Source organism: Silurus meridionalis, chromosome 8, assembly GCF_014805685.1.
Source record: "Silurus meridionalis isolate SWU-2019-XX chromosome 8, ASM1480568v1, whole genome shotgun sequence".
Lineage (NCBI taxonomy): Eukaryota > Metazoa > Chordata > Actinopteri > Siluriformes > Siluridae > Silurus > Silurus meridionalis.
In genome coordinates, this window is record NC_060891.1 from 23400036 (window position 1) to 23424378 (window position 24343).

The 24343-nt window shown below is 37.7% G+C and overlaps 1 protein-coding gene and 1 long non-coding RNA gene across 2 annotated transcripts in view; both read right to left on the reverse strand.

Annotated features, from left to right (window-relative positions):
• Positions 1–4953: 4953 nt before the first annotated feature.
• Positions 4954–6371, reverse strand: LOC124390006. The gene is made up of 2 exons (XR_006926672.1): positions 5938–6371; positions 4954–5683 (listed from the first exon to the last, which is right to left on the reverse strand). It is a non-coding gene; the product is annotated as an uncharacterized LOC124390006 (long non-coding RNA).
• Positions 6372–6541: 170 nt separating this feature from the next.
• Positions 6542–24343, reverse strand: part of rgs7a (regulator of G protein signaling 7a) — a 61281-nt gene continuing 43479 nt past the window's right edge. Inside the window, exons 8-18 of the mRNA XM_046855665.1 lie at positions 23411–23487; positions 22781–22862; positions 19026–19100; positions 12985–13083; positions 10900–10961; positions 10111–10221; positions 9804–9929; positions 9314–9500; positions 8992–9081; positions 7065–7104; positions 6542–6810 (exon numbers count right to left, since the gene is read on the reverse strand). Coding sequence (XP_046711621.1) covers positions 7084–7104; positions 8992–9081; positions 9314–9500; positions 9804–9929; positions 10111–10221; positions 10900–10961; positions 12985–13083; positions 19026–19100; positions 22781–22862; positions 23411–23487 — 930 coding nt within the window. The 3' untranslated portion in view covers positions 6542–6810; positions 7065–7083. The remainder of the gene's footprint in view (positions 6811–7064; positions 7105–8991; positions 9082–9313; positions 9501–9803; positions 9930–10110; positions 10222–10899; positions 10962–12984; positions 13084–19025; positions 19101–22780; positions 22863–23410; positions 23488–24343) is intronic.

Genomic DNA, 24343 nt, shown 5'->3' on the forward strand with positions numbered 1-24343 from the left:
AAAATAAATATAGCAAAAAGCTTCACAGTTACACACACACACACACACACACACACACACACACACACACACAAAACAATTTTAATTGTATGTATTATATTTTAGTAATATATAATCAGATTAGCAATAATAAATCAAAATATTTGAAGCTTCTGTCAGGTTAAAATATTGTATTCTCATTGATGCAATTTTTACTTTCTCTGGTTTATGTAAATTGAACACACTATTACGGATTCTATTAATCATACTTGATCTGACTATTTCACACACACCCACACAGTCTATATATCAGTTTTAATATGAATTATAAAAAATGCTCTACCATGTACAATACTAATTGTGGTGCTTTGCCTAAAAATAATATAATGTGTTAATAAATAACAATATCTACACCTAAATATTTTACTGCAGTGACTGATAAATTCTTTTATTTTTGGAAAAAAAGTTTTTGGCCTGTTTGGCATGAGCGTTCATTTAAACAGAATTGTCGCCATCTAGTGATTGAGAATAAAATTACATTAATTTTTATGAGTCCAAATTCCCACAGGTTGTATAAATGTATAAATGTATGTATGTATGTATGTATGTATGTATGTATGTATGTTTGTATCAGTGGTGGGCGGTCAGGGCAGCAAAGCCTTCCCTGCTGGCCTAAACACTATCAGAAGCACTGACCTACATTTACAACCTAAACTCTAATATTTGTTCCATGAAATTGTATTAATTTATTCCCAACAGTTTATTCTCTTCATTTGGTAGCGTTTCTCTTGGCTGCACTGCTTCCAGTACGTGTATGTGGATGTTAGATTTTTTTGTCCAATCAGATTTTAGCCACTATGTGCTGCCATGTCAATCTAATCTGCCCAGGGCCTTCAAAGTCTGTTCTGCTGGTGTTTTTACCATAGTCTCCTTAAGAATTAGCTCTTTTCCCTTAACCAATCAGATTTAATATTCACCTCACAGGGCAGCTAGCTGGCCCAGAATAGCATCTGCATTTTTACGAAGTCTGATTGGTTGGTCAGACAGAAACTGTTACGTCTGTAGCTCTGCACACATTACTACATCTAAGTTACACTTTTTTATGCCTATTCAGGAAGAGAAATTGATTTGATCTCTGACATACTTAAAAAGAAACTTTCAAGAAAAGCTAGACATCGTGAGGAGGTCGGCCAATCCCGAAGCTAGCTAGCTAGCGTGTCTCAGGGTTTGTTCACCACTTCCAGACCAGTGAATACGAGCCGTACCACTGATTACAGTCTCTGAGGAGCGCTGCAAATTATGAGTCTACATCTCTGGTGAGTAGGTTGTATTTTATTTACATTTTTAATGTTTTTGTCATGTTATTAGACAAATATTGATTCTGAACTGCTCCAGATGATGTGGGTGCACAGTTGCGGTGGTAGTGTAGAGGTTTGGAGTTGTCCTAACTGGTTTTCTTGCTTTAGTAAAATGGTATTGACTCCCATATGTGAAATGTTTCTCTCTCTGTAATGCCACGTGTTGTTATATTGTGTTTTTGTATAGTATTGATGGTTTCTATAATTGCGACGTGATAGTGGTGGTATTAAGAGGTGGATTAATTCGGGTAAGTTCTCACTGAAGGTCCAGGTACCAAAGGCCCACCACTGATTTGTATGTATGTATGTATGTATGTATGTATGTTTGTACACATACACATACTTCCATACATATACATATATAATTCCATACACTTAACCACGGACATGAATGCATACATAAATACATTCATAGATATATAAATAGACATGCATACATACACACATACATACATACATACATACATACATACTGTATGTTAATGTACTGAATGCCTGTTAAAAGTTCGGAAACATCTAGTCTTTCACTGGTTTTGAGAGACACATGCATGTTCCTTTGTTTATATGCAATAAACAAGTAATTTAATGGTATAAAAACAGAAAAACTATACAAATATACAGATGTTCTACTTTATTCTCATTGAAAACTCCTGCCTTAGCATGAGTACCAGCTTTACACACTCTTGCCATCTAGACAGCTTGTTTCTCCAAACATCTGGCTGAAATACATTGCCATACCTCTTGTAAGACTTGCCAAAGATGTTCTTTAGTAATATGTATGTACAGTAGGTATGTCCATTCATATGTATATGTATACTAGTGTTTACGAATGTATGTATGTCTGTTTATATATTTGTAAATGTATCTGATTATTAGTATAATATTTATATATATATATATATATATATATATATATATATATATATATATATATATATATATATATATATATATATACAGGAGTGCAGAATTATTAGGCAAGTTGTATTTTGAGGATTAATTTTATTTGAGGATTTAATTTGAACAACAACCATGTTCTCAATGAACACAAAAACTCATTAATATCAAAGCTGAATATTTTTGGAAGTAGTTTTAGTTTTAGCTATTTTAGGGGATATCTGTGTGTGCAGGTGACTATTACTGTGCATAATTATTAGGCAACTTAACAAAAACAAATTCATACCCATTTCAATTATTTATTTTACCAGTGAAACCAATATAACATCTCAACATTCACAAATATACATTTCTGACATTCAAAACCAAACAAAAACAAATCAGTGACCAATATAGCCACCTTTCTTTGCAAGGACACTCAAAAGCCTGCCATCCATGGATTCTGTCAGTGTTTTGATCTGTTCACCATCAACATTGCGTGCAGCAGCAACCACAGCCTCCCAGACACTGTTCAGAGAGGTGTACTGTTTTCCTCCTTGTAAATCGCACATTTGATGATGGACCACAGGTTCTCAATGGGGTTCAGATCAGGTGAACAAGGAGGCCATATCATTAGATTTTCTTCTTTTATACCCTTTCTTGCCAGCCACGCTGTGGAGTACTTGGACGTGTGTGATGGAGCATTGTCCTGCATGAAAATCATGTTTTCTTGAAGGATGCAGACTTCTTCCTGTACCACTGCTTGAAGAAGGTGTCTTCCAGAAACTGGCAGTAGGACTGGGAGTTCAGCTTGACTCCATCCTCAACCCGAAAAGGCCCCACAAGCTCATCTTTGATGATACCAGCCCAAACCAGTACTCCACCTCCACCTTGCTGGCGCCTGAGTCGGACTGGAGCTCTCTGCCCTTTACCAATCCAGCCACGGGCCCATCCATCTGGCCCATCAAGACTCACTCATTTCATCAGTCCATAAAACCTTAGAAAAATCAGTCTTGAGATATTTCTTGGCCCAGTCTTGACGTTTCAGCTTGTGTGTCTTGTTCAGTGGTGGTCGACTTTCTGCCTTTCTTACCTTGGCCATGTCTCTGAGTATTGCACACCTTGTGCTTTTGGGCACCCAGTGATGTTGCAGCTCTGAAATATGGCCAAACTGGTGGCAAGTGGCATCTTGGCAGCTGCACGCTTGACTTTTCTCAGTTCACGGGCAGTTATTTTGCGCCTTGGTTTTCCACACGCTTCTTGCGACCCTGTCGACTATTTTGAATGAAACGCTTGATTGTTCGATGATCACGCTTCAGAAGCTTGGCTATTTTAAGACTGCTGCATCCTCTGCAATATATCTCACTATTTTTGACTTTTCTGAGCCTGTCAAGTCCTTCTTTTGACCCATTTTGCCAAAGGAAAGGAAGTTGCCTAATAATTATGCACACCTGATATAGGGTGTTGATGTCATTAGACCACACCCCTTCTCATTACAGAGATGCACATCACCTAATATGCTTAATTGGTAGTAGGCTTTCCAGCCTATACAGCTTGGAGTAAGACAACACGCATAACGAGGATGATGTGGTCAAAATACTCATTTGCCTAATAATTCTGCACTCCCTGTATATATATATATATGTATATAGGATTGATGTATATATGATTTTATGAATGTACAGTATGTATGTATGTATCTATGAATGTATCTACAAATGTATGCATGAATGTATGCATGTCCTTCTACATGTTTGCATGTATGTATGTAAATGTGTATATGTATATGCATATTTATGTATGAAATTTTTTAAATATGCAAGTGTTTATCCATCTATTTTTATTATTAATAAATCTAAGTCCATTTCAGTTCCTAATAAATAGACATTGAGTTTATATACATTATGTATGTATGCATTAACGTATGTACAGTCAGTGCAAGTCTATATGAATGCATATATAAATAAATGTCTAAGTTGTATAAGATTTAACTGGTGCAATGAGACTTTTGTAAATTAAAATGATCCACAGCAGTTATGCATGTGTGTTGTGTGTATTTACAGTATGTATGTGTATTAATATTTACAGTACAGACCAAAAGTTTGGACACACCTTCTCATTCAAAGAGTTTTCTTTATTTTCATGACTATGAAAATTGTAGAGTCACACTGTAGGCATCAAGGGCTATTTGACCAAGAAGGAGAGTGATGGGGTGCTGCGCCAGATGACCTGGCCTCCACAGTCACCGGACCTGAACCCAATCGAGATGGTTTAGGGGTGAACTGGACCGCAGAGTGAAGGCAAAAGGGCCAACAAGTGCCAAGCATCTCTCGGGGAACTCCTTCAAGACTGTTGGAAGACCATTTCAGGTGACTACCTCTTGAAGCTCATCAAGAGAATGCCAAGAGTGTGCAAAGCAGTAATCAAAGCAAAAGGTGGCTACTTTGAAGAACCTACAATATGACATTTTTCAGTTGTTTCACACTTTTTTGTTATGTATATAATTCCATATTTAATTCCACATGTGTTAATTCATAGTTTTGATGCCTTCAGTGTGAATCTACAATTTTCATAGTCATGAAAATAAAGAAAACTCTTTGAATGAGAAGGTGTGTCCAAACTTTTGGCATGTACTGTATATGTAGACATCTGTATGAAGAAGAAGAAGAAACTGAAGGTAGCTACACAGTCCTCAATAGTGCACTGATATTTGGTGATTGAAATTAATCACTACAGCACGTTCAGATAAACGACTGGCTTTAATACATTTCTCAAGTCAAAGTGTCAATAAATATGGTATAAAAATAAACACAGGAGGGAAGTGAACAAAAAAAGGAAGCGACCAGACGACAGACATGGCCAGCAAACGTCTGCTGCATGGCCATACAATTGAGACAGGCAGATTATTTTTTTACATATTCATTTAAATAGTGCAATAAAATCAATGCCTATATAATGGAAAGTGATCACATGACATCGACTCTGCATCTCAAAATGCTCTGACTAGAAGCAGCTGAACAAGTGTACAAAGTGTTCTTGTGTTTATTCTTTAAAGGTTTGGCTTTTTCATTTTTAATTGGTCATTGTATCGGTTTATTTGTGATATTTACGTCTTTATTTTTGCATCTGACATCATTTTCATAGTTTACACGTGGACAAAGAAATGAAGACAACTCGTACATTGTTTTTCCTTTTTTTTTCTTCCTTATTTCGAAGCATCCTGCCTTTCCACGACTGCCCTATGGAAGCCTGAAATGCCATGCCTGTTTTGTTTGCCCTTGAAACAAGGCAGAAACCAAAATAAGTTAAGAGTGATGTAAAAACTGAGTCCGTTGAACATGCATGTGCCTGGCCAACAACTCAGTATCCGCACCAATCAACCGCAGGGATGAAGGGGCAGAGTCCTCGTCCCAGGATGGTTCGCCGAGGCTCAGACGGCGGGCAGTCTCTTGGATGCCAGAGATTTCCCCCTGGACAGGAACACAATAGAAAAGAACATTTAGAAAAAATAAAACATGAGGAAGTGAAATCTGGAATTTGAGTTGAGTTGGAAGAATAAATCATGTGGCATTTTGTCATTTCATTTCAGAGGGATGAAATATTTTGGGATGTGCTGTTGGAAAATAATCAAATTTGATCCCCAAGTGTATTATTTCTTACTTGACAAACTGTATCATTAATTACACATACCATGGTGGGGATGGCAATAAATAAGGTTCTTTACCTGGAAGCATTGCTGTCCTTCAAAACAAGTTCTTGCTTTTCTGTGAACAGAAAGAGACAGACGGAGAGACAGAGAAACAAGTAAGTCACTCGTTTTGGTCACTGCAGTTTCTTCAGCAGGGAAATTGTCAAACATGCAAAAACATTAGACATGATTTACAAGAGAGGATAGGAACAGTAGGAGACAATAGCTGTCTCATCAAAGCTCAACATGACATCAGAGAGGATTATGGGTAAGGTCAACAGATATGGCCACCTATCAGGAAGCAGAATTGACATTATTGGTTAGTTGAGCAGTTGTTTTTAAGGACCATGTCAACTTAACACATTCCGAGCAAATTATTCAAATGACCTTCCTGAACTTCCTGAATATTCCCAGACTTCAATTAGCATGAATCAAGAGATTAAGAGCGAGTAAAGACAAGAACAGCGTAGAATGTGTTCTTGTGTTTATTCTTTAAAGGTTTGGCTTTTCATTTTAATTGGTCATTGTATCGGTTTATTTGTGATATTTACGTCTTTATTTTTGCATCTGACATCATTTTCATAGTTTACACGTGGACAAAGAAATGAAGACAACTCGTACATTGTTTTTCCTTTTTTTCTTCCTTATTTGAAGCATCCTGCCTTTCCACGACTGCCCTATGGAAGCCTGAAATGCCATGCCTGTTTTGTTTGCCCTTGAAACAAGGCAGAAACCAAAATAAGTTAAGAGTGATGTAAAAACTGAGTCCGTTGAACATGCATGTGCCTGGCCAACAACTCAGTATCCGCACCAATCAAACCGCAGGGATGAAGGGGCAGAGTCCTCGTCCCAGGATGGTTCGCCGAGGCTCAGACGGCGGGCAGTCTCTTGGATGCCAGAGATTTCCCCCTGGACAGGAACACAATAGAAAAGAACATTTAGAAAAAATAAAACATGAGGAAGTGAAATCTGGAATTTGAGTTGAGTTGGAAGAATAAATCATGTGGCATTTTGTCATTTCATTTCAGAGGGATGAAATATTTTGGGATGTGCTGTTGGAAAATAATCAAATTTGATCCCCAAGTGTATTATTCCTTACTTGACAAACTGTATCATTAATTACACATACCATGGTGGGGATGGCAATAAATAAGGTTCTTTACCTGGAAGCATTGCTGTCCTTCAAAACAAGTTCTTGCTTTTCTGTGAACAGAAAGAGACAGACGGAGAGACAGGGAAACAAGTAAGTCACTCGTTTTGGTCACTGCAGTTTCTTCAGCAGGGAAATTGTCAAACATGCAAAAACATCAGACATGATTTACAAGAGAGGATAGGAACAGTAGGAGACAATAGCTGTCTCATCACAAGCTCAACATGACATCAGAGAGGATTATGGGTAAGGTCAACAGATATGGCCACCTATCAGGAAGCAGAATTGACATTATTGGTTAGTTGAGCAGTTGTTTTTAAGGACCATGTCAATTTAACACATTCCGAGCAAATTATTCAAATGACCTTCCTGAACTTCCTGAATATTCCCAGACTTCAATTAGCATGAATCAAGAGATTAAGAGCGAGTAAAGACAAGAACAGCGTAGAATGTGTGTGTCTGTCTGTCTGTCTGTGGGCGGATTTGTGAAGATTAAATGTCTATATGTTAAAAGAAATACGTTATAATTTCCAAAGGACATTTCTGTAGTGCAGCTATTGTTAACTGTAGTGAAGTTTTTCAGTGGATTAGGTGTGTTATGTAATGATTGTTAAATAGTTGTGAAGTTGTATCGATAGAGGAAATGTTGATTAAAAATGTATTAGTACTTTAAGTGGATCAGTGGGAAATGTGGAGTAGTAATATTGGACAAAGTGTTGATTAGTGGTAGAATAGTGAATGGATAATTAGGGCTCAGTTGTAGATACAGTAAATTGTTGTGGTTTCATGGGAGGATAGAACAAAATGATTGGGGCTTGGTAGTAATATAGTGGATAAACAATTGGAGATTATTGGTATAGTGTGTAATTAATTAGTTGTATTGTGTGTAGATGGTTGTTGAGCATAGTTCACTGGAATGATTTTACATGTATGTAAAATGCATTTATGTTTGTATGTATGTATGTATGTATGTATGTATGTATGTATGTATAAGCAAAATGTAGCTGTTTTTAGAGAGTAACAGTACATTGTATAAATGCTTGCTGTTTTGTAGTATTATAGTGGATTACCAGTTCTGTATTAATGGTAATACATTGTATAAACATGTAGTGATTAGTAGTGTTATAGTAGTGTAGTAAAATAGTTTATAGAGTGTAAAAGTCTTTTGACTAGTGGATAAAACGTTTGGGATTAGTGGTAGTTTAGTGGATAAACTGTGGGGAATTAGTGAAGGTATATTGGTGAAGACATGCAGGTAGTTGGTGTGAAAGAGGCAGATGTAGAGGACAGGGTGGTATGGAGACGGATGATTCGCTGTGGCGACCCCTAATGGGAGAAGCAGAAAGAAGAAGAAGAAGATATTGGATAAACTGTTTGAGATTAGTGATACAGTAGTATAATGCTAAACTGTTAGGTATTAGTGGATGGTATATTGAATAATCCGTCTGGGATTAGTGATAGCATAGTGGATAATCTGTTAGGGATTAGGGGTAGGATTGTGGATAGTATAGTGGATAAACCGTTAGGGATTAGGGGTAGTATAGTGGATAAAATATTGGGAGATTAGTGGTAGCGTAGTGGATAAACTGTTAGGGATTAGTGGTAGTATTGTGGATAGCATAGTGGATAAACCACTATGGATTAGTAATAGTATAGTGGATCAAATGTTGGGGATTAGTGGTAGTGTAGTGGATAAAAATTGGGGATTAGTGGTAGTGTAGTGGATAAACTGTTAGGGATTGGTGGTAGTATTGTGGATAGTACAGTGGACAAACTGTTAGGGATCAGTGGTAGTATAGTGGATAAAAGGTTGGGGATTAGTGGTAGTGTAGTGGTTTGTTGTAGTTGTAGTAGATAGGTATGACTGTTTATAAGTGTATACAGCTTTGCATAAGCTGCAATGTTGCAGATAAATTGGTGTGTGTTAGATGTTGTTCTACCTTCTTTTTGGCCTGCAGGAGCTCCTGGTAAGCACTGGATCTAATAAAACGGCTGTATGAATCACTCTTCATTAGCTTATAAATGTGTTCCTGAAACACACACATACATACACACTTTTGATTAATACTTTACTGCAATTAAAATATTGCAAGCACATTAAGCAGCATAATGGGAAAACTCCTTATTATTCTTTTCAGAATTTGTTTCAAAGTTAAGCGAATCGTTTCAGTTAAATGATCTTGGAAGATGAGTAATGAAATAAAATGTCTAATGAAAGAGAAACAGGCAGAGATTTGCAGGCAGACACCGTGCTCACTGCACCTGTGCGTCCTCGAAAGCATAGCGCCCAGGGTCCTTGACATTCTGTGTGGTTTTGTCGTAACTCTTGGAATCAACATTGATGGCGCTGGGAGCTCCGGGAGCCAAAAACTCCTGCCAAATCTCCTGTACACGAGACGGCACCTCCCTGATGGGCCTCTTCTTTAGCTCTTGCACAGCCAACCAGAACCTGAAAGAGAGAGAAAGAGAAGCTGTGTGAGATGAGGAAGAGATGAAAAAGAACATTGTCTGCAAACATGGAATATAGAAATATATTTATGCTCTTAATTGAGGATCTTGTGATCATAATTTAGCTTTTTTAATTTATCTAAAAAAAAAAAAAGATAGAAAGAGAAACAAAATGGATTAAATAACAGAAAAGTATTGACAAGTATAGTATAGATGACACTAAATGCCAATACAGTATATTCTATTCCATTCTACTCCATACGGATTTTCCAAAGCCTGTAACACACACACCGACTTGCACTACCTGAGGTTTTCTGAGCTGAACTCGGATTCGAGGAATTTGAGGAACTGCTCTCTTCCTGCAGGATCTTTCAGCACCTCATCCATCCTGAAACCCCACCGCTTCACCCTGCTCTGCATCAGCTCCTTACTGCAAAACACCCAAACACACACACACACACACACACACACACACACGGTACACCTCATGCACTTCATAATTAAATATCAAAACTCATGAGGGTGTGTATGCATGTCAGGGAGTGTGAATGTGCGTGTGTGTGTGTGTGTGTGTGTGTGTGTGTGTGTGTGTTTGTATGAGTCATGCCCACCTCGCCTCCAGCTCCCAGAAGGTCGTGTCATCTGATATCCATGGGTTTGAGGGGTCAGGAGTAGAGAGGAACGGATCGTAATCTGCATACTGCTCCGTGTAACCTAATAATCTACAAAATATGGACATTCATATTATTGAGAATAATAATATTAGTATTAGTAGATATAATTAGAATTCATTAAATATTCACAGAAAAATTATCATTTCATTCATAAAATCTCAATTTCTTTATATTTCTTGATCCAAATGTGCATCTATTGGTCCAGATAAAAAAAAAGGGAAAGAAAAAAGTTGAAACAGGAAGTGAAGTCCAAGCACAAAACCAGTTTGCCAATAAAGCCACGTTAACACATCGATTGGACTGTTTGAGGAAATCCATCATTGGTGGTTTGGTGGTCAGAAGAGCAGGAAGAGAGCACTGTGAAGATGCTGTGCACGCTATAAACCCCTGCAATTTCTCCATTATGTAATGCGAAGGCTATAAATAAAGAGCAGACATATGTTGTAGGTTCGGGTGCAGGCTGCACGGCGCGGGTCGATGTGTCAGGGGAAAGATATAGTGCAGTGCATTTAAAAGCACTTCATCATAAATTCCGGAGAGATAACACTTGTCTTACAGCGGCGCTCCCAAACACACAGCTCATTAACGAGATCAATAAGAAAAAAACACACTGAGGTTTAAGCACTGTACTGTAATGAGGATCAAATAGTCGATCGAAAGAAAAGCCACACACACATGCATACACAACCTAATAATGCATACACATACACATATACACACACTTACCCTTCTGCCACTTTGGACATCTTCAATCGATGTCTGTCTAACTGTGCCTGCCAGAATTTGATCTGAAAAGACAATAAAGAGCAAAGAACTCATCACGAAGTTCATTGTGTTTGTGTGTGTGTGTGTGTGTGTGTGTGTGTGTGTGTGTGTGTGTGTGTGAGCAACTTATTAAAAAATGAATCCTCACAGAATTGTATGTGTTGTTATTAGTTTGCTGGGTGGAGTCAGGTGTTTGTATGAGTTTCAAAAATTCATCAAAAAATTCACAACAAAATCTTGCCATTTCAAACTCCAAAATGTATTGCAGCCTATTTGTGTTCTGAGTGTGTGTGTGTGTCTCTGTGTGTGTGTGTGTGTGTGTGTGCGTGTGTAAAATTGTGCCAATTAAGTAACTTAACCTCACATTAATTGGCTTTAGATTAAATACACTATATTGCCAAAATATTGTGGACTCCTGGTCATATGTATGGCATGTGCTTTTCGAGCATCGCATTCAACAATTAGTCCCTAGTCTCTTCACTCTTTTGGGAAGATGTTACACTGGATTTTGGAGTGTGCTTTTGGATTTTTGTGGTCATCAGGAGCAAGAGTGTTAGTAAAGGCAGATACTGATGTAGGTGAGGTGAGGAGGCCTGGGGTGCAGTCAGTGTTCCAATTCATCCCAAAGGTGTTCAGTAGGGTTGAGGTCAGAGCTCTATAGCAGGCCACTCAACATCTTCTTCTCCAAACCAAGCAAAGCATATCTTCATGGAGATCACTTTGTGCAGAAAAGCATTGTCTTGCTGGAACAGATTTGGGTTTCCAAGTTCAAGTGAATGCAAAATTTTATTATACCGCATTCAAGAACATCCTATACAAGTGTGTGCCTCCTGCTTTGTGGTAACAATTTAAAGAAGAACCACATATTGCATGAAAGGTCAGATGTCCCAATAGTTTTGTCCATATAGTGTATATATTATATGGGCAAAAGTATTAGGACACCTGCCTTATCCAGTGGACAAAGCAAAACAATTGTGGATGTCTTTGGGGGTGGTAGCATTTATTTTTCCCTTTCACTTGAATTAAAAGCCCCAAACCTGTTCCAGCATGACACGTGTGCACAATACCAGCTCCATTAAGATATGTTTTTTGTGGTTTGGAGAGGAAGATCTTGAGTGGCCTGCTATAAAGCTCTGACCTTAACAAATGTCCACAAGGACACTTAAAATCTAGTGGAACATCTTCCCAGAACAGTGGAGGTTAATTATAACAACAAATAGGAACTAAATGTGGAATTGAATGTTCAAAAAACACATGTGAATATAATGGTCAGGTGTCAATAAACCTTTGTCTATATAGCATACAATCTGCATGAGTTAGAGCACTGATATATTTATTAAAATATATAACATATATGAATATATAACATATAAAAAAATCAAATTGAGAGTTAGCAAAACATTTAGTGAAAGAAAGAAAGAAAGAAAGAAAGAAAGAAAGAAAGAAAGAAAGAAAGAAAGTTGTGAGTTAAAGTTTAAGAGGTCTTGAGTTCAAGCCGCCACTCTTAAGCCCTTCATTAAGGCCCTTAACCCTCAGCTCAGTTTTATATATATGATATATGTAAGCCAGGATCAAAATGTTTGCCAAATGCTGTTAAAGTAAGTAAAGATCCGCAAATAAAGCCCATATTAGCTAGCTAATATGCTAGCTAGCTAGCTAGATGATAGATAGATTCAAGTTAGCCAGTTTTATTATTATTATTATTATTATTATTATTTGCTACTGTTTGGCACAATGATTAATATATTGTCATGCTAGTAAAACACAGCAAATAATTAAAAATTAAGTTTATTAGTTAACAATTAGTTTCAAGGTATAAGACTACATAAAGAAAAAGACTGGCTTATGGGTTAATATGTGTTTTGCTAGTGTGTTTTCTTTTTTTTCCCACTATGCCAACTTGTTTCTCAATTTAAAATGATTTAAATATTGAATTTAACCTGCTTTAGTTTATGAGATTCTTAGGAACTTCGGTTGAAAACCTGCTACCAAATTCCACCATTTGTAGAAAAGCAGCTTGTCACTACTGAACCAATCAGTCAGTACCTGTTCCCGAAGCTCCTCCACAGTTGGCTGCTTGGCCTCAGGAGCAGGCGTGTGGGTGGGACTATGACTGCGGATATCGTTCTGAAGACCGTATACAGACTAAAAAGAAAAAAAAAAAAAAAAAAAAAAACAGATTTATTGATGAATTTTTTTGTGCTACATCTAAACCACATAATATGTAACAGTAAATCAAATGAAAAATATTGTTGTGTTATTTATTGCACAAAGATTATCAATTCCAGTCTTTGAGATCTGTTGCAATTCTTCATCCGACTAGAAGAGCTTTCTGCCCCGTGCCATCTCTCATGGTCCAAAAATATATATCGCTCCTGATGAGTACGCCGGATGTAGCAGAGGCATAAACTGCAGCAGGACGCCTGCGGTGGTTTGATGCGCAGCACGAAGCCGTCTTTTTCTTGCGTGCTGACGGAAGACAGCAGTGTGCACAAGTCCGGCAGCAGGATGTTGTGTAAGTGATTGTTGATGACTAACATAAAAATGACAGCTGCGTAGAGTCTGGGCCTATAATCTAATTCGATGGACGTTGTTCCAAAGCAGTTTTACAAAAAAACAGATTATAAATATAGATTTTAACATTTATATTACAATTTTTCCTTAAGTTTATCCCTAATAGGTAAATCAGTTGTGAGAGTGGCAAAGAAAAACTTCCTGAGATAGTATAAGATTAACCAAACTCAAAAGGAAACTCATTTTCATTTGACACCAAATGTACATTTCAAAGGGTGTCAGCCGTTTACTATATATATATATATGTGTGTGTGTTTGATTTTTAATGTGCGTGTTCGCTTTGCTTAAGTTCATTATGGTATTTTTAAGACTTAAATGAGCTTGCCCCTACTGGGAAACTTTGCGGTATATCAGACCTTGGCATGAGGCCAATCATAAATTACAGGGATGCACCGAGAATTTTCGGAAATACCTAAATCACCGAAACAACACGGCAAAACACAATTGTAATGACGCAATAAAAAAGTGCAGCAGCACACGGTTATCTGGATAAGAGCAACATGTCTGCGGTGTGCGGATAGCGATGTGCAAAACATGCAATGCTGAAATTTCAAGAGGGGGTGTATCTGCAAAGAGTTTCTCCAAGTCGGGTTTAATTTATCACCTGAAATCCAAACATCCCGATTGCCATTCTAAATATGAGAAGAACGCGGCGCAGAGAAGTAAAGTCAATCCGAGCATGCGCACTACGTCTGTAGAGGACGTTTTTGAAAAGGCAGGAAAGTTTTCCAATGATGGTGCCGAGGCAAAAGGCATAACACAAAAAATTTATGGATTTCATTGCCATTTGAATTGAACTCAAGCGAAGTGAACACGCACATAAAAAAAACACAAAGTCTGTGTTTTCTACCCTGAAACACGTGAAATCAAAGCATCGATCTGTTCTGACTGACACACACGTGAAAGAATTGCTTCGAGTGGCAACAACGGAATACGAGGCAGATTTGAAGGGGATTGTTTAAGGCAAGGAATGCCAAAAGTCCCACTAAGTAGCATAGTAAAAGAAAAACGCTATTGTAAATTATTATATTTTTTTTTGTGGACAGAGTTTGTGTGTGTGAGACTGTTGATGTTCATTGTTGAAAATGACTGGCCTGTGGTCTTAGAACTGTAGGAGTCAATTTCTGTCATTATGTTGGTGTGTGACATTTACAATAAATCTGGATGAGCAGAGGTGTGTGTGTGTGTGTGTGTGTGTGTGTGTGTGTGTGTGTGTGTGTGTGTGTGTGTGTGTGTGTGTAAGAGAAAGGGATGGGTGATGTTTATGTGTGCCCATGTGTATGATGTGGCTCTTTGCGGTAACACAGTCAAAAATGTGTCTCTCGGTCTCTGACTTGTTGGCCATCCCTGTCCGATGTTCGGCAACATAAAAACATAACCGATTAAAAAATGCTTAGACAAAGCGAGAATTTCGCGGTTCCACTTCAAAAACGTCGACTTAATAGGGTTGTGAGTTAACGGAGGTCGAGATAAGTGGGTTCCACTGTATATATATATATATATATATATATATATATATATATATATATATATATATATATATATATATACACACACACTATCACATACATACATAAATATTTATGCAATAAAATACATTTAAATAAATAAAAAATAAAACATATTGGGAACATATGTCAACAATACACAATCCCCTTTAATGAAAACAAAATAGACTTGTCGGCTTCCTAACTTTGCGCCTGTACACCGTAACTCTGCCACTGTATAGCCAGGCCACTGGGTGGCGCTCGGGTTGGCCGGCTGATTAAAGGAAACGCAATGTCAAAGGTCAGCAAATGATAAAACAAGAAAAAAAGAAATCAAAAGACAGCTCCAAAGCATGTATACATGTGCTTGTTGGCACAGTGTGAATTATTATCAGGGGATAACCATGGAGCATGGATATGGATATGTATGCAGAGAGACCGGAATGCTATTAGTGTGCATGCGCACCCACACTGCCTCAGCTGGAGATAACGGAGGATGAAAGAAGTAAATAGTGGTGTTTGTGTGTGCGCTAACCAACAGGGACAGGTCACTTTGTCACATCACCTCTCCTCTCTCCAGGTCATGAACTGTTCATGTACCGAGACAGGTAGTTGGCTATCCTGTTCTGGGGCCCAGGTTGAATTCAAACCTTAAAAAGGTTGCAGGGAGAAATACCATCTGGTCACCCGAGAGTTGTGATTTTTCCTTGATGCGGATCTTGATCGTCAGGCACTCCTTTCCTATTAAAAACTGGACTCTTGAGGACTAGATGAGAACACATTTGTCTTTTCAATGTCACACTCTTCACACTCTTCGGTTCAGGAAATCGGGTTTTTGGCATATTTGCAGAGCAGGGTGGTCAACGGGACAGCAGTGGTAGAGAAGTTGGGAATGGAGCATCAATACCCTCCCACCAGCTCCAAGAAAGACAGGATCGCTTCCTTTTTTTTTGTGGTCTTGGACTGCGTCGAATGGCTTTTACCTTGGGGTCTCAACTCCCCGTTTCCTAGGTTGTATCCAAGGTAGTTGATCTCAGCTTTCACCCATTCACAATAGGGTCTGTTGAAAGTGTTGAAGATGGTCCTTCCAAGTCTGACTGTAGATGGCAACGTTATCCAGGTACGCAGTTGACTATTCTTTACAGCCATAATGAACTTGCTCCATCCGGCGTTGGAAGGTTGCAGGTGCCCCATGCAGGCCAAATGGTGAGACATGTGAACTGGAAAAGCCCTACCTTGTCCAGAATGCTGTGTAGGGTTTGGATGCTTCATTCAGGGGAACTTGCAAATACCCTTTGCAAAGATCCAAAGTGGTGATGTACTTGGCTTGACCGATCCCCTATTAAAGGTCATCAATGCATTTTATTGGTTAAGCGTCAAACATTTACTGCACATTCAGCTACCTGAAGTCAACGCAGATGTGTAGTGTGTCATCTTTCTTTGAGACAATCACAACTGAGCTACTGCACTCACTCTTGGAGGTACAATGACTCCCAACTCCTGCATCCTCTCAATCTCTGCCTTCAGTGGTGCCACCAGCCTTTTAGGAACATGATATGGTCGCTGCCGGGAAGGTGTCTGATCAAGCAGGTAAATCTGGTGTTGTATCAGTTTGGTCCTCCCAGGCCTCTGACAGAACAATTAGGGGTAGTGGTTTAGAAGATGGTGTCGCTCATCCAGATGAACCAAACTGATATCTGCTGGCTGTGCTGGCTCTTTCATCTTTCATTGTAGCTGTTCATCCTCCTGAACACTTCTACTTCTCCGAATCAGCAGCGATGTTTCAGGTTTGCTGGGTCTCTTTCCAATTCTTCAGCAGGTTAACATGGTAGGTTTGTGTGTACAGCCACATTCAGTAAATATGTTTGGTCTTGTACACATACATTAGTTCTGTTTAAGGGGACTGCTTCACGTCCCCATGAACACATTGTACATTGACTAAATTGGCAAAAGTAATGATAAAAAGCTACCAGTGTCCAACAGAGCATTTAAGTCGGGAGATCCTCCTCTCTTCCCCTCCTCTGTGGACTCAACAGTATCCCAGGCCACATCCTTTTCTTTCATTCAGTATCTTTGGTCTGGGAATAAAGCCCCACCCTAGGCTTCCTGCCTCTTGTGACCATCTTTCGAATAGCCACCCCACTTCTGACACCAAATGTAAGACAACATGTGTTTGTAGGCCCACTGTCATTCAAAAATGGGTTCACCCACATCAGAAAAAAATAAATAAATCAGAAGACCCCAAAAACCTATTGCAATACTCACGTAGTTGGTATAGTGAAATGTGATAGTTTATCTATATCTATATCTATATCTATATATATCTATATCTATATATATATATATATATATATATATATATATATATATATATATATATATATATATGTGTGTATGTATATACGTATATATAAATATATGTATATATACACATATACATATACATATTCATATATAGTGAGTTCAAAGTCTGAGAGTCCTAATGCTTCTGCTTTCTAATTCTTTCTAATTAAACAGAATAATTATTATGACATTATTTCACAGACAAAAAATGTGATATAAAAAATTTATCTAGATGAATTTCAAATTTCCATAACACACTTCACATCCACTTTATGCCTTAATGACAGCATGCACTAGAGCTTGCTCAGACTAGACAAGTTTGTCCAAAACCTTATGATCTGTATTAGATTAAATCAATCAAAAGTGTCTATTGCTCATACACTTAGGTACGTGCAGAAAATCTGATGTTTTATATAAAAGATTTAACATAGTCAATACCCCATCAGAATATTTTCTCTAACATCATAAATATAGCATTCATTTTTCCCTTTATTTTTACTAAGAGACCCAAACTTGTTCCAGCATGACAATGCCCCATGCACAAAGTCAGCTTCAGCTCTTATGCTTGAAAATAAAGCCATTTCCAAAAATAAAAGAAATGGTATGAACAAGGCCATGTGAAACATCACATGAATTTTCTGTAAGGAATCAGACTCAAATAATCACAATTCTGCCCTCTTAATCCAAAGCCATCTAGTGTATTTCTCTGCAGCATCAGTTTGCCTCTTGCCTTCCCAGTGATACGCTTTTTCTTAGTTATTTCAGTATCTAAATATCAGGAACAGGGGTGGACAGTAATGAAGTAAATGTAATTCATTGCTGTTTCTAAGAAGCTTTTTCGCGGATCTGTTCTTTACTCAAGTATATATATATATATATATATATATATATATATATATATATATATATATATATATATATATATATATATATAAAAGTCGACGTTTTTAAAGTGGAACGGCCAAATTCTCGCTTTGTCTTAGCATTTTTTAATCGGTTATGTCGATTCTTTTATGTCGACGAACTCTAATATCTCTAGCACAAGGGGGGGCAAATTTGCCACTTAACGTCGGTTATCTCAATCCGCATGACCAATTGCCGACTTTTTCCACGTCACCATCTCACTACCGTATTTTCGCGTACATAAGACGCGCCTTATAGAAAGTTTTACATACCCCTCACCCAGGGTGCGTCTTATATACGCGAAAATACGGTAGTGAGACGGCACTGTGCAGCCGCAGAAAAACTCGCGGAAGTGACGGAAAAATCAAGCCTTACAGATGCTACAGGTGTAGGATATTTTCAGAGCTGTGTGTCAAAGTGAAATGACTCGAGAATTTAATGTTAACTGGTTAGCTTTTTGTAAAAACGAACAACACCCTGCACATTTTTTGTGATTTTCGTTTATCTCGATCATCGGTTATCTCGACGCTTTTTGGCGTCCCCTAGGCCCTCGACATAACCGGGTTCCACTGTATTTTGGATACCTAAGTACATTTGAAGGCAAATCCTTTCGTACTTTTACTCAAGTAATATTTTACATAGTGTATCTCTACTTTTACTCAAGTACAATGATTTGTGTACTTTGTCCACCACTGATAATAATTCTGATCTCCACATTGTATTGAATTGATCATATGTTCTGCTCTTAGTGCTAAAATAGCTCGGGGTGTGCTCTGGTACCTTTCTTGTTTTGTGGGGATTCTTCATTCTGGAGGACTTTTTGATGTCCACTTCTGTCGTGTTGACACACCCTGGCTGAAATAGTCCACGCACACACACACACACACCCCCACACACACACATATTTCAAGTTACACACTGCATAATGTATTTTGTTAAATATTATCATTATACTGGTTATCTAGTGACATCTTAAAATGACTTGCCAAACTGTTACAATGTGTATGTGTAGATATGTGTACATATACAATACATGTATGTCTGTGTCTGTGTGTGTGCACTTGTAAGTGTGTGCAAGTGTACCTGTGTACATGTGCATGCTTGTGAGTGTATGTGTGGGTTTATTCTTGTCTGTAGGTGTGTGTAAGCATAAATACTAATCATTTAATTCTGACTGAACTAATAAATTAACCTATTAAATGTCAAATCTTTTTCACCGTATAGCCTTTAATGCATCGCTTTATTTTTCAGCTGAGATGTGGAGCGATTTCTCGCTAATTGGCAAGCAGACAATACTTTTGTTAATAGGGCCACATCCTTCCACTTCTCTCAATTTGTCTTTCTTTACTCAGAGTTTCAATAAAAATGTATTATAAACCATGTAATCTTGACTGGACTTGAATAGATGCACTATATAGACAAAAGCTTGTGGACACCTGACAATAATCTGTGTATGTGCTTTACTTAACAATCCATTCCATTTTTAGTCCCCATTTGCTATTATAATAACATCTACTTCTCTGGGAAGATGTTCCACTAGATTTTGGAGATCATTCTGCTACAAGGGAGTTAGTAAAGTCAGGTACTGATGTAGGTGAGGAGGCCTGGGGTGCAGTCAGTGTTCCTATTTATCCCAAAGGTGTTCAATAAGGTTGAGGTCAGAGCTCTATAACAGGAGATCCAAACCATGTAAAGCATATATTTATAGAGCTGGCTTTGTGCACTGCCAGGGGCATTGTCATTCTGGAACAGGTTTGGGTCTACTATATCAAGTATAGGGGAAATGTAATGCTAACACATCCAAAGACATCATATACAGTACAATTGTGTGCATTCAACATTTGTGGTAAAAGTTTGGGAAAGTTCCACAAATAGCTGGAAAATTCAGGTGCCCCAATACTTTTGTCCATACATTGTATGATTGATCACTGAGCTGAATCATGCTACTCTGTCTCCTTTACAGATTTTGGGTTTCATGATTGAATTTTTTGCAAGGAGAATTTATGCTAATCAGGATCATAGCTATTTGGGTCGTATTAGCTCCATGTTATTTCATGGGAAAACAGTTATTTGCACTCCAATGGCGCTTTATTTAAAGCTATTTTATTCTGGTAAACCTTGCTTATCTGGGCTAATCTTTTAAGCCAGGCTAATGGCTGGAAAAGCTATGTTTACAGTCTGCATTTGTCCAGTGTGTTTAACATCATGGATTTGAAGAGGGTATTTTTTTTTTCTATTTATGTTTAGGGTGAGAGATAAGCCTAAAATTGCACAAAGTTGAAGGCACACAATTGTATAGGATGTCCTTGGATGTGCTAGCATTAAATATTTTCCTTTATGTGAACCTTGAGTCTTAACCCTGTTCCAGCATAACAATGCCCCTTTGCACAAAGCCAGCTCTGAGAAAACATGTTTTGCATGGGTTTTAGATCTTGGGAGGCCTAGTGGGATCTAAATCCAGAATGGAATGTTTAAAAAACACATATGAATCCTCAGGTGTCCCAATATATTTGTCCATCTATTTGTTTGTTTTTTTATTATTGAATATAAATTGAATATAATTTATTGTAATTACTTTAATGTGCTAATCTAAATTACAATCAATAATGCAATAATGCATAATTAGTGCATTTAGTCAATATACATTGCATTAGCATTCCTAGTAAGAAAAGAAAGAGCACAAATGACTCAATAGATTTATTGACCTTCAATTCAAGGTCAAAAAGTCCTGCCATTTCATTTTTTTCTGCACTCAAAGGAATGAACAAAATGAAGAGAGCTTTAATTTAGTGATGATGGAGATGTAGCGAGCGAGCAGCCATGCAGCTTTCAAATGTGCAAATGTGCAATTTTAGCTCAACAAGGAGCTTTTCCTCCACTGCCATCTGGTTCTGCTCTGATCAGCACATTCCGAAGGGAAATTACACCTCATTGTGTGCTGTGCAGAGAAAATCGTTAGATGCCAAATCCCATCCCTCAGCAGCCTGCGTGTAGAGGAGAACGGGGAAATCATGGCTGATGCCTCACTCCTCTCACACTCTCGTTCCTTTTGCTCAGCTTACTTCCTTCACACACTTGTTCCTCTCACTCATGTCACTTCCCTAACTCTATTCACACACTCATTCCTCTCACTCATCTCACTTCCGTAACTCTAACCACACACTCATACATCTCACTTTCCTAGCTCTATTCACACACTCATTTATCTCACTCATCTCACTTCCCTTTACTTTATTCACACACTCATTCCTCACACTCATCTCACTTCCCTAATTCTATTCACATACTCATTCACCTCACCTCCCTAACTCTATTACCTCTCTCATTCTTTTCACTCATCTCACTTCCCTATCTCTATTCACACCTCATTCCTCTCATTTTTCTATCTCTATTCACACCCTCATTCCTCTCACTCATCTCACTTCCCTAACTCTATTCACACCCTCATTCCTCTCACTCATCTCCTTCTCTAACTCTATTCACACTCTTATTCATCTCACTTCCCTAACTCTATTCAAACTCTTATTCATCTCACTTCCCTAACTCTATTCACACTCTAATTCATCTCACTCATCTCACTTCCCTAACTCTATTCACACTCTTATTCATCTCACTTCCCTAACTCTATTCACACTCTTATTCATCTCACTTCCCTAACTCTATTCACACTCTAATTCATCTCACTCATCTCACTTCCCTATCTCTATTCACACTCTCACTCATCTCACTTCCCTAATTCTATTCACATACTCATCTCACTTCCCTAACTCTATTCACACACTCATTCCTCTCACTCATCTCACTTCCCTAATTCTATACACACCCTCATTCCTCTCACTCATCTCACTTCCCTAACTCTATTCACACTCTCATTCATCTCACTCATCTCACCTCCTAACTCTATTCACACTCTTATTCATCTCACTTCCCTAACTCTATTCACACTCACTCATCTCACTTCCTAATTCTATTCACACTCCTATTCATCTCACCTCCCTAACTCTATTCACACCCTCATTCCTATCACTCATCTCACTTCCCATTGCATATCTCCCCATATCCATCTCAGTTTCCTCACTCCCCACACCCACCTTACTCATCTCATACCTCTCATCCATCTTACTTTTCTCAGTCACTCCCCTCAACCCTCTCCTCCTCACACCTCTTTCTTTGTAATTATCTTTTGTACCTCTGTGCAACTTGTCTAAATGCCATTAGGTTCTGTGATTACTTTACTACAAACTAATATTTGACATGGATGATAAATAATAAGTATATTTAAGTATAATTCTTCTGTCAACAACTGTTAGCATATATTTTGTAAATCTTAAATAAATATAATTCTTTTAGTCAAAATTAAGAATGTAGTACTTTTAAATCGAGGTACGTCTTTTAACGAAATTTAATAACCATACATACAACAAACCTTTTCCTTTGCAGACTGCACTAAAAACATACAAAAATATTACACACACACACACACACACACACACACACACACACACACACACACACACACAGAGTTGTCCCCTTACCACCGGTCTGTGCACATCCCAGAACGCTCTTTCCTGACTGTCCAGAATCTTCCTCTCGATTTTGTCCCTCTTTTTATCAACTCTGGACAAGAACAACAGCATTACATTAATCATCATGTCTGTGTCATCCTTGTTCTCAAACACTGCCTCTAACTCAAACTCTTACTCAAATTATTTGACCTTGACAAATAAAGAAAATGTTTAAAATCAACATCAAAAAAAAAAAAAATCAACTCACAATATAAACAGTAAATGCAGTCATTCTTTTTTCCTTTTAGATAAGTTATACTTAATATATAAATATTCTTGAAACTTTCTTTTTATTGTTATTGTAAAAAATTGTAATTGTGTTTAGAAAAACTTCATTAATCAGTCATGAATAAATCATTAATTAAAATCATATAAATATTAAACTATATAAACAATGTTTTAACAGTGTACTAATTGATTATCAAGATACTGTAATATAAACTACGATTCTGGTTACATCTGTGAAGGCATAGTAAAAAGTAATGGCTTATCGACAACAATAGCAACCACTGATTTTTGGACCCTGACCAACATGATACACACCACATACTGTATGTCATGTGACAAATCTGACCCCAAATAGATTAATAGGTCACCCACTTAGCTTGTGCTTCTGCTTGCATAAAGATAAACTCCCATTTCCTGGCGAAGGCACGCTGGAGCCGTGCTAAACTCTCCTAAATTACAAAGAGAGAGAGAGAGAGAGAGAGAGAGAGAGAGAGAGAGAGAGAGAGAGAGAGAGAGAGAGAGAGAGAGAGAGGGTGTGGGTTAAACAGTAAGAAAAGTTTGGATTGGTTGGAATAGTTTCTTTTTTAATAGGGGGCACTTTTATATTAAAAAAAATCAGTTCAAATATCTGTGATAATGTAAATATATTAATATTATCAGTAGTAATAGTATTAATATCAATATTAATATTAGCAATAATAATTTAGGGTTCATAAAGGAGCCTTAAGAAATAAAGAACCTAGTTTTCAGATGCTGTAGATACACGCTACGAACAAAAGTTTGTGGACACCTGACCATAATATTGGAATGTGCTTTTTAAACATCTCATTCCACATTTAGTCTTCATTTGCTCTTATAATAACCTCCACTCTTCTGGGAAGATGTTCCACTAGATTTTAGAGTGAGTTTGTGGAGATTTGTGCTCATTAGCCACAAGGGTGTTAGTAAAGTCAAGTACTGCAGTCAGTTTTTCAATTAATCCCAAAGGTGTTCAATAGAGTTGGAGCGTAATAGCAGATCTTTCACAACAACCCATGTAAACCATATCTTCATGAAGATGGATTTGTGCACAGGGGCATTGTTATACTGGAAAATATGGGTCTTTTAGTTCAATTGAAGGGGAAATTAATTGCTACTACACGCAAAGACATTCTATACAATTGTGTGACTCCAACTTTTTTATCGTAACAGTTTGGGGGAGAACCAAATATGGCTGGAAAAGTCAGGTGTCCCAATACTTTTGTCCATACAGAGTACTAGTTCAGCACAGATTGCTACGACTGTAATTTTTGTCAAACTTTTTTG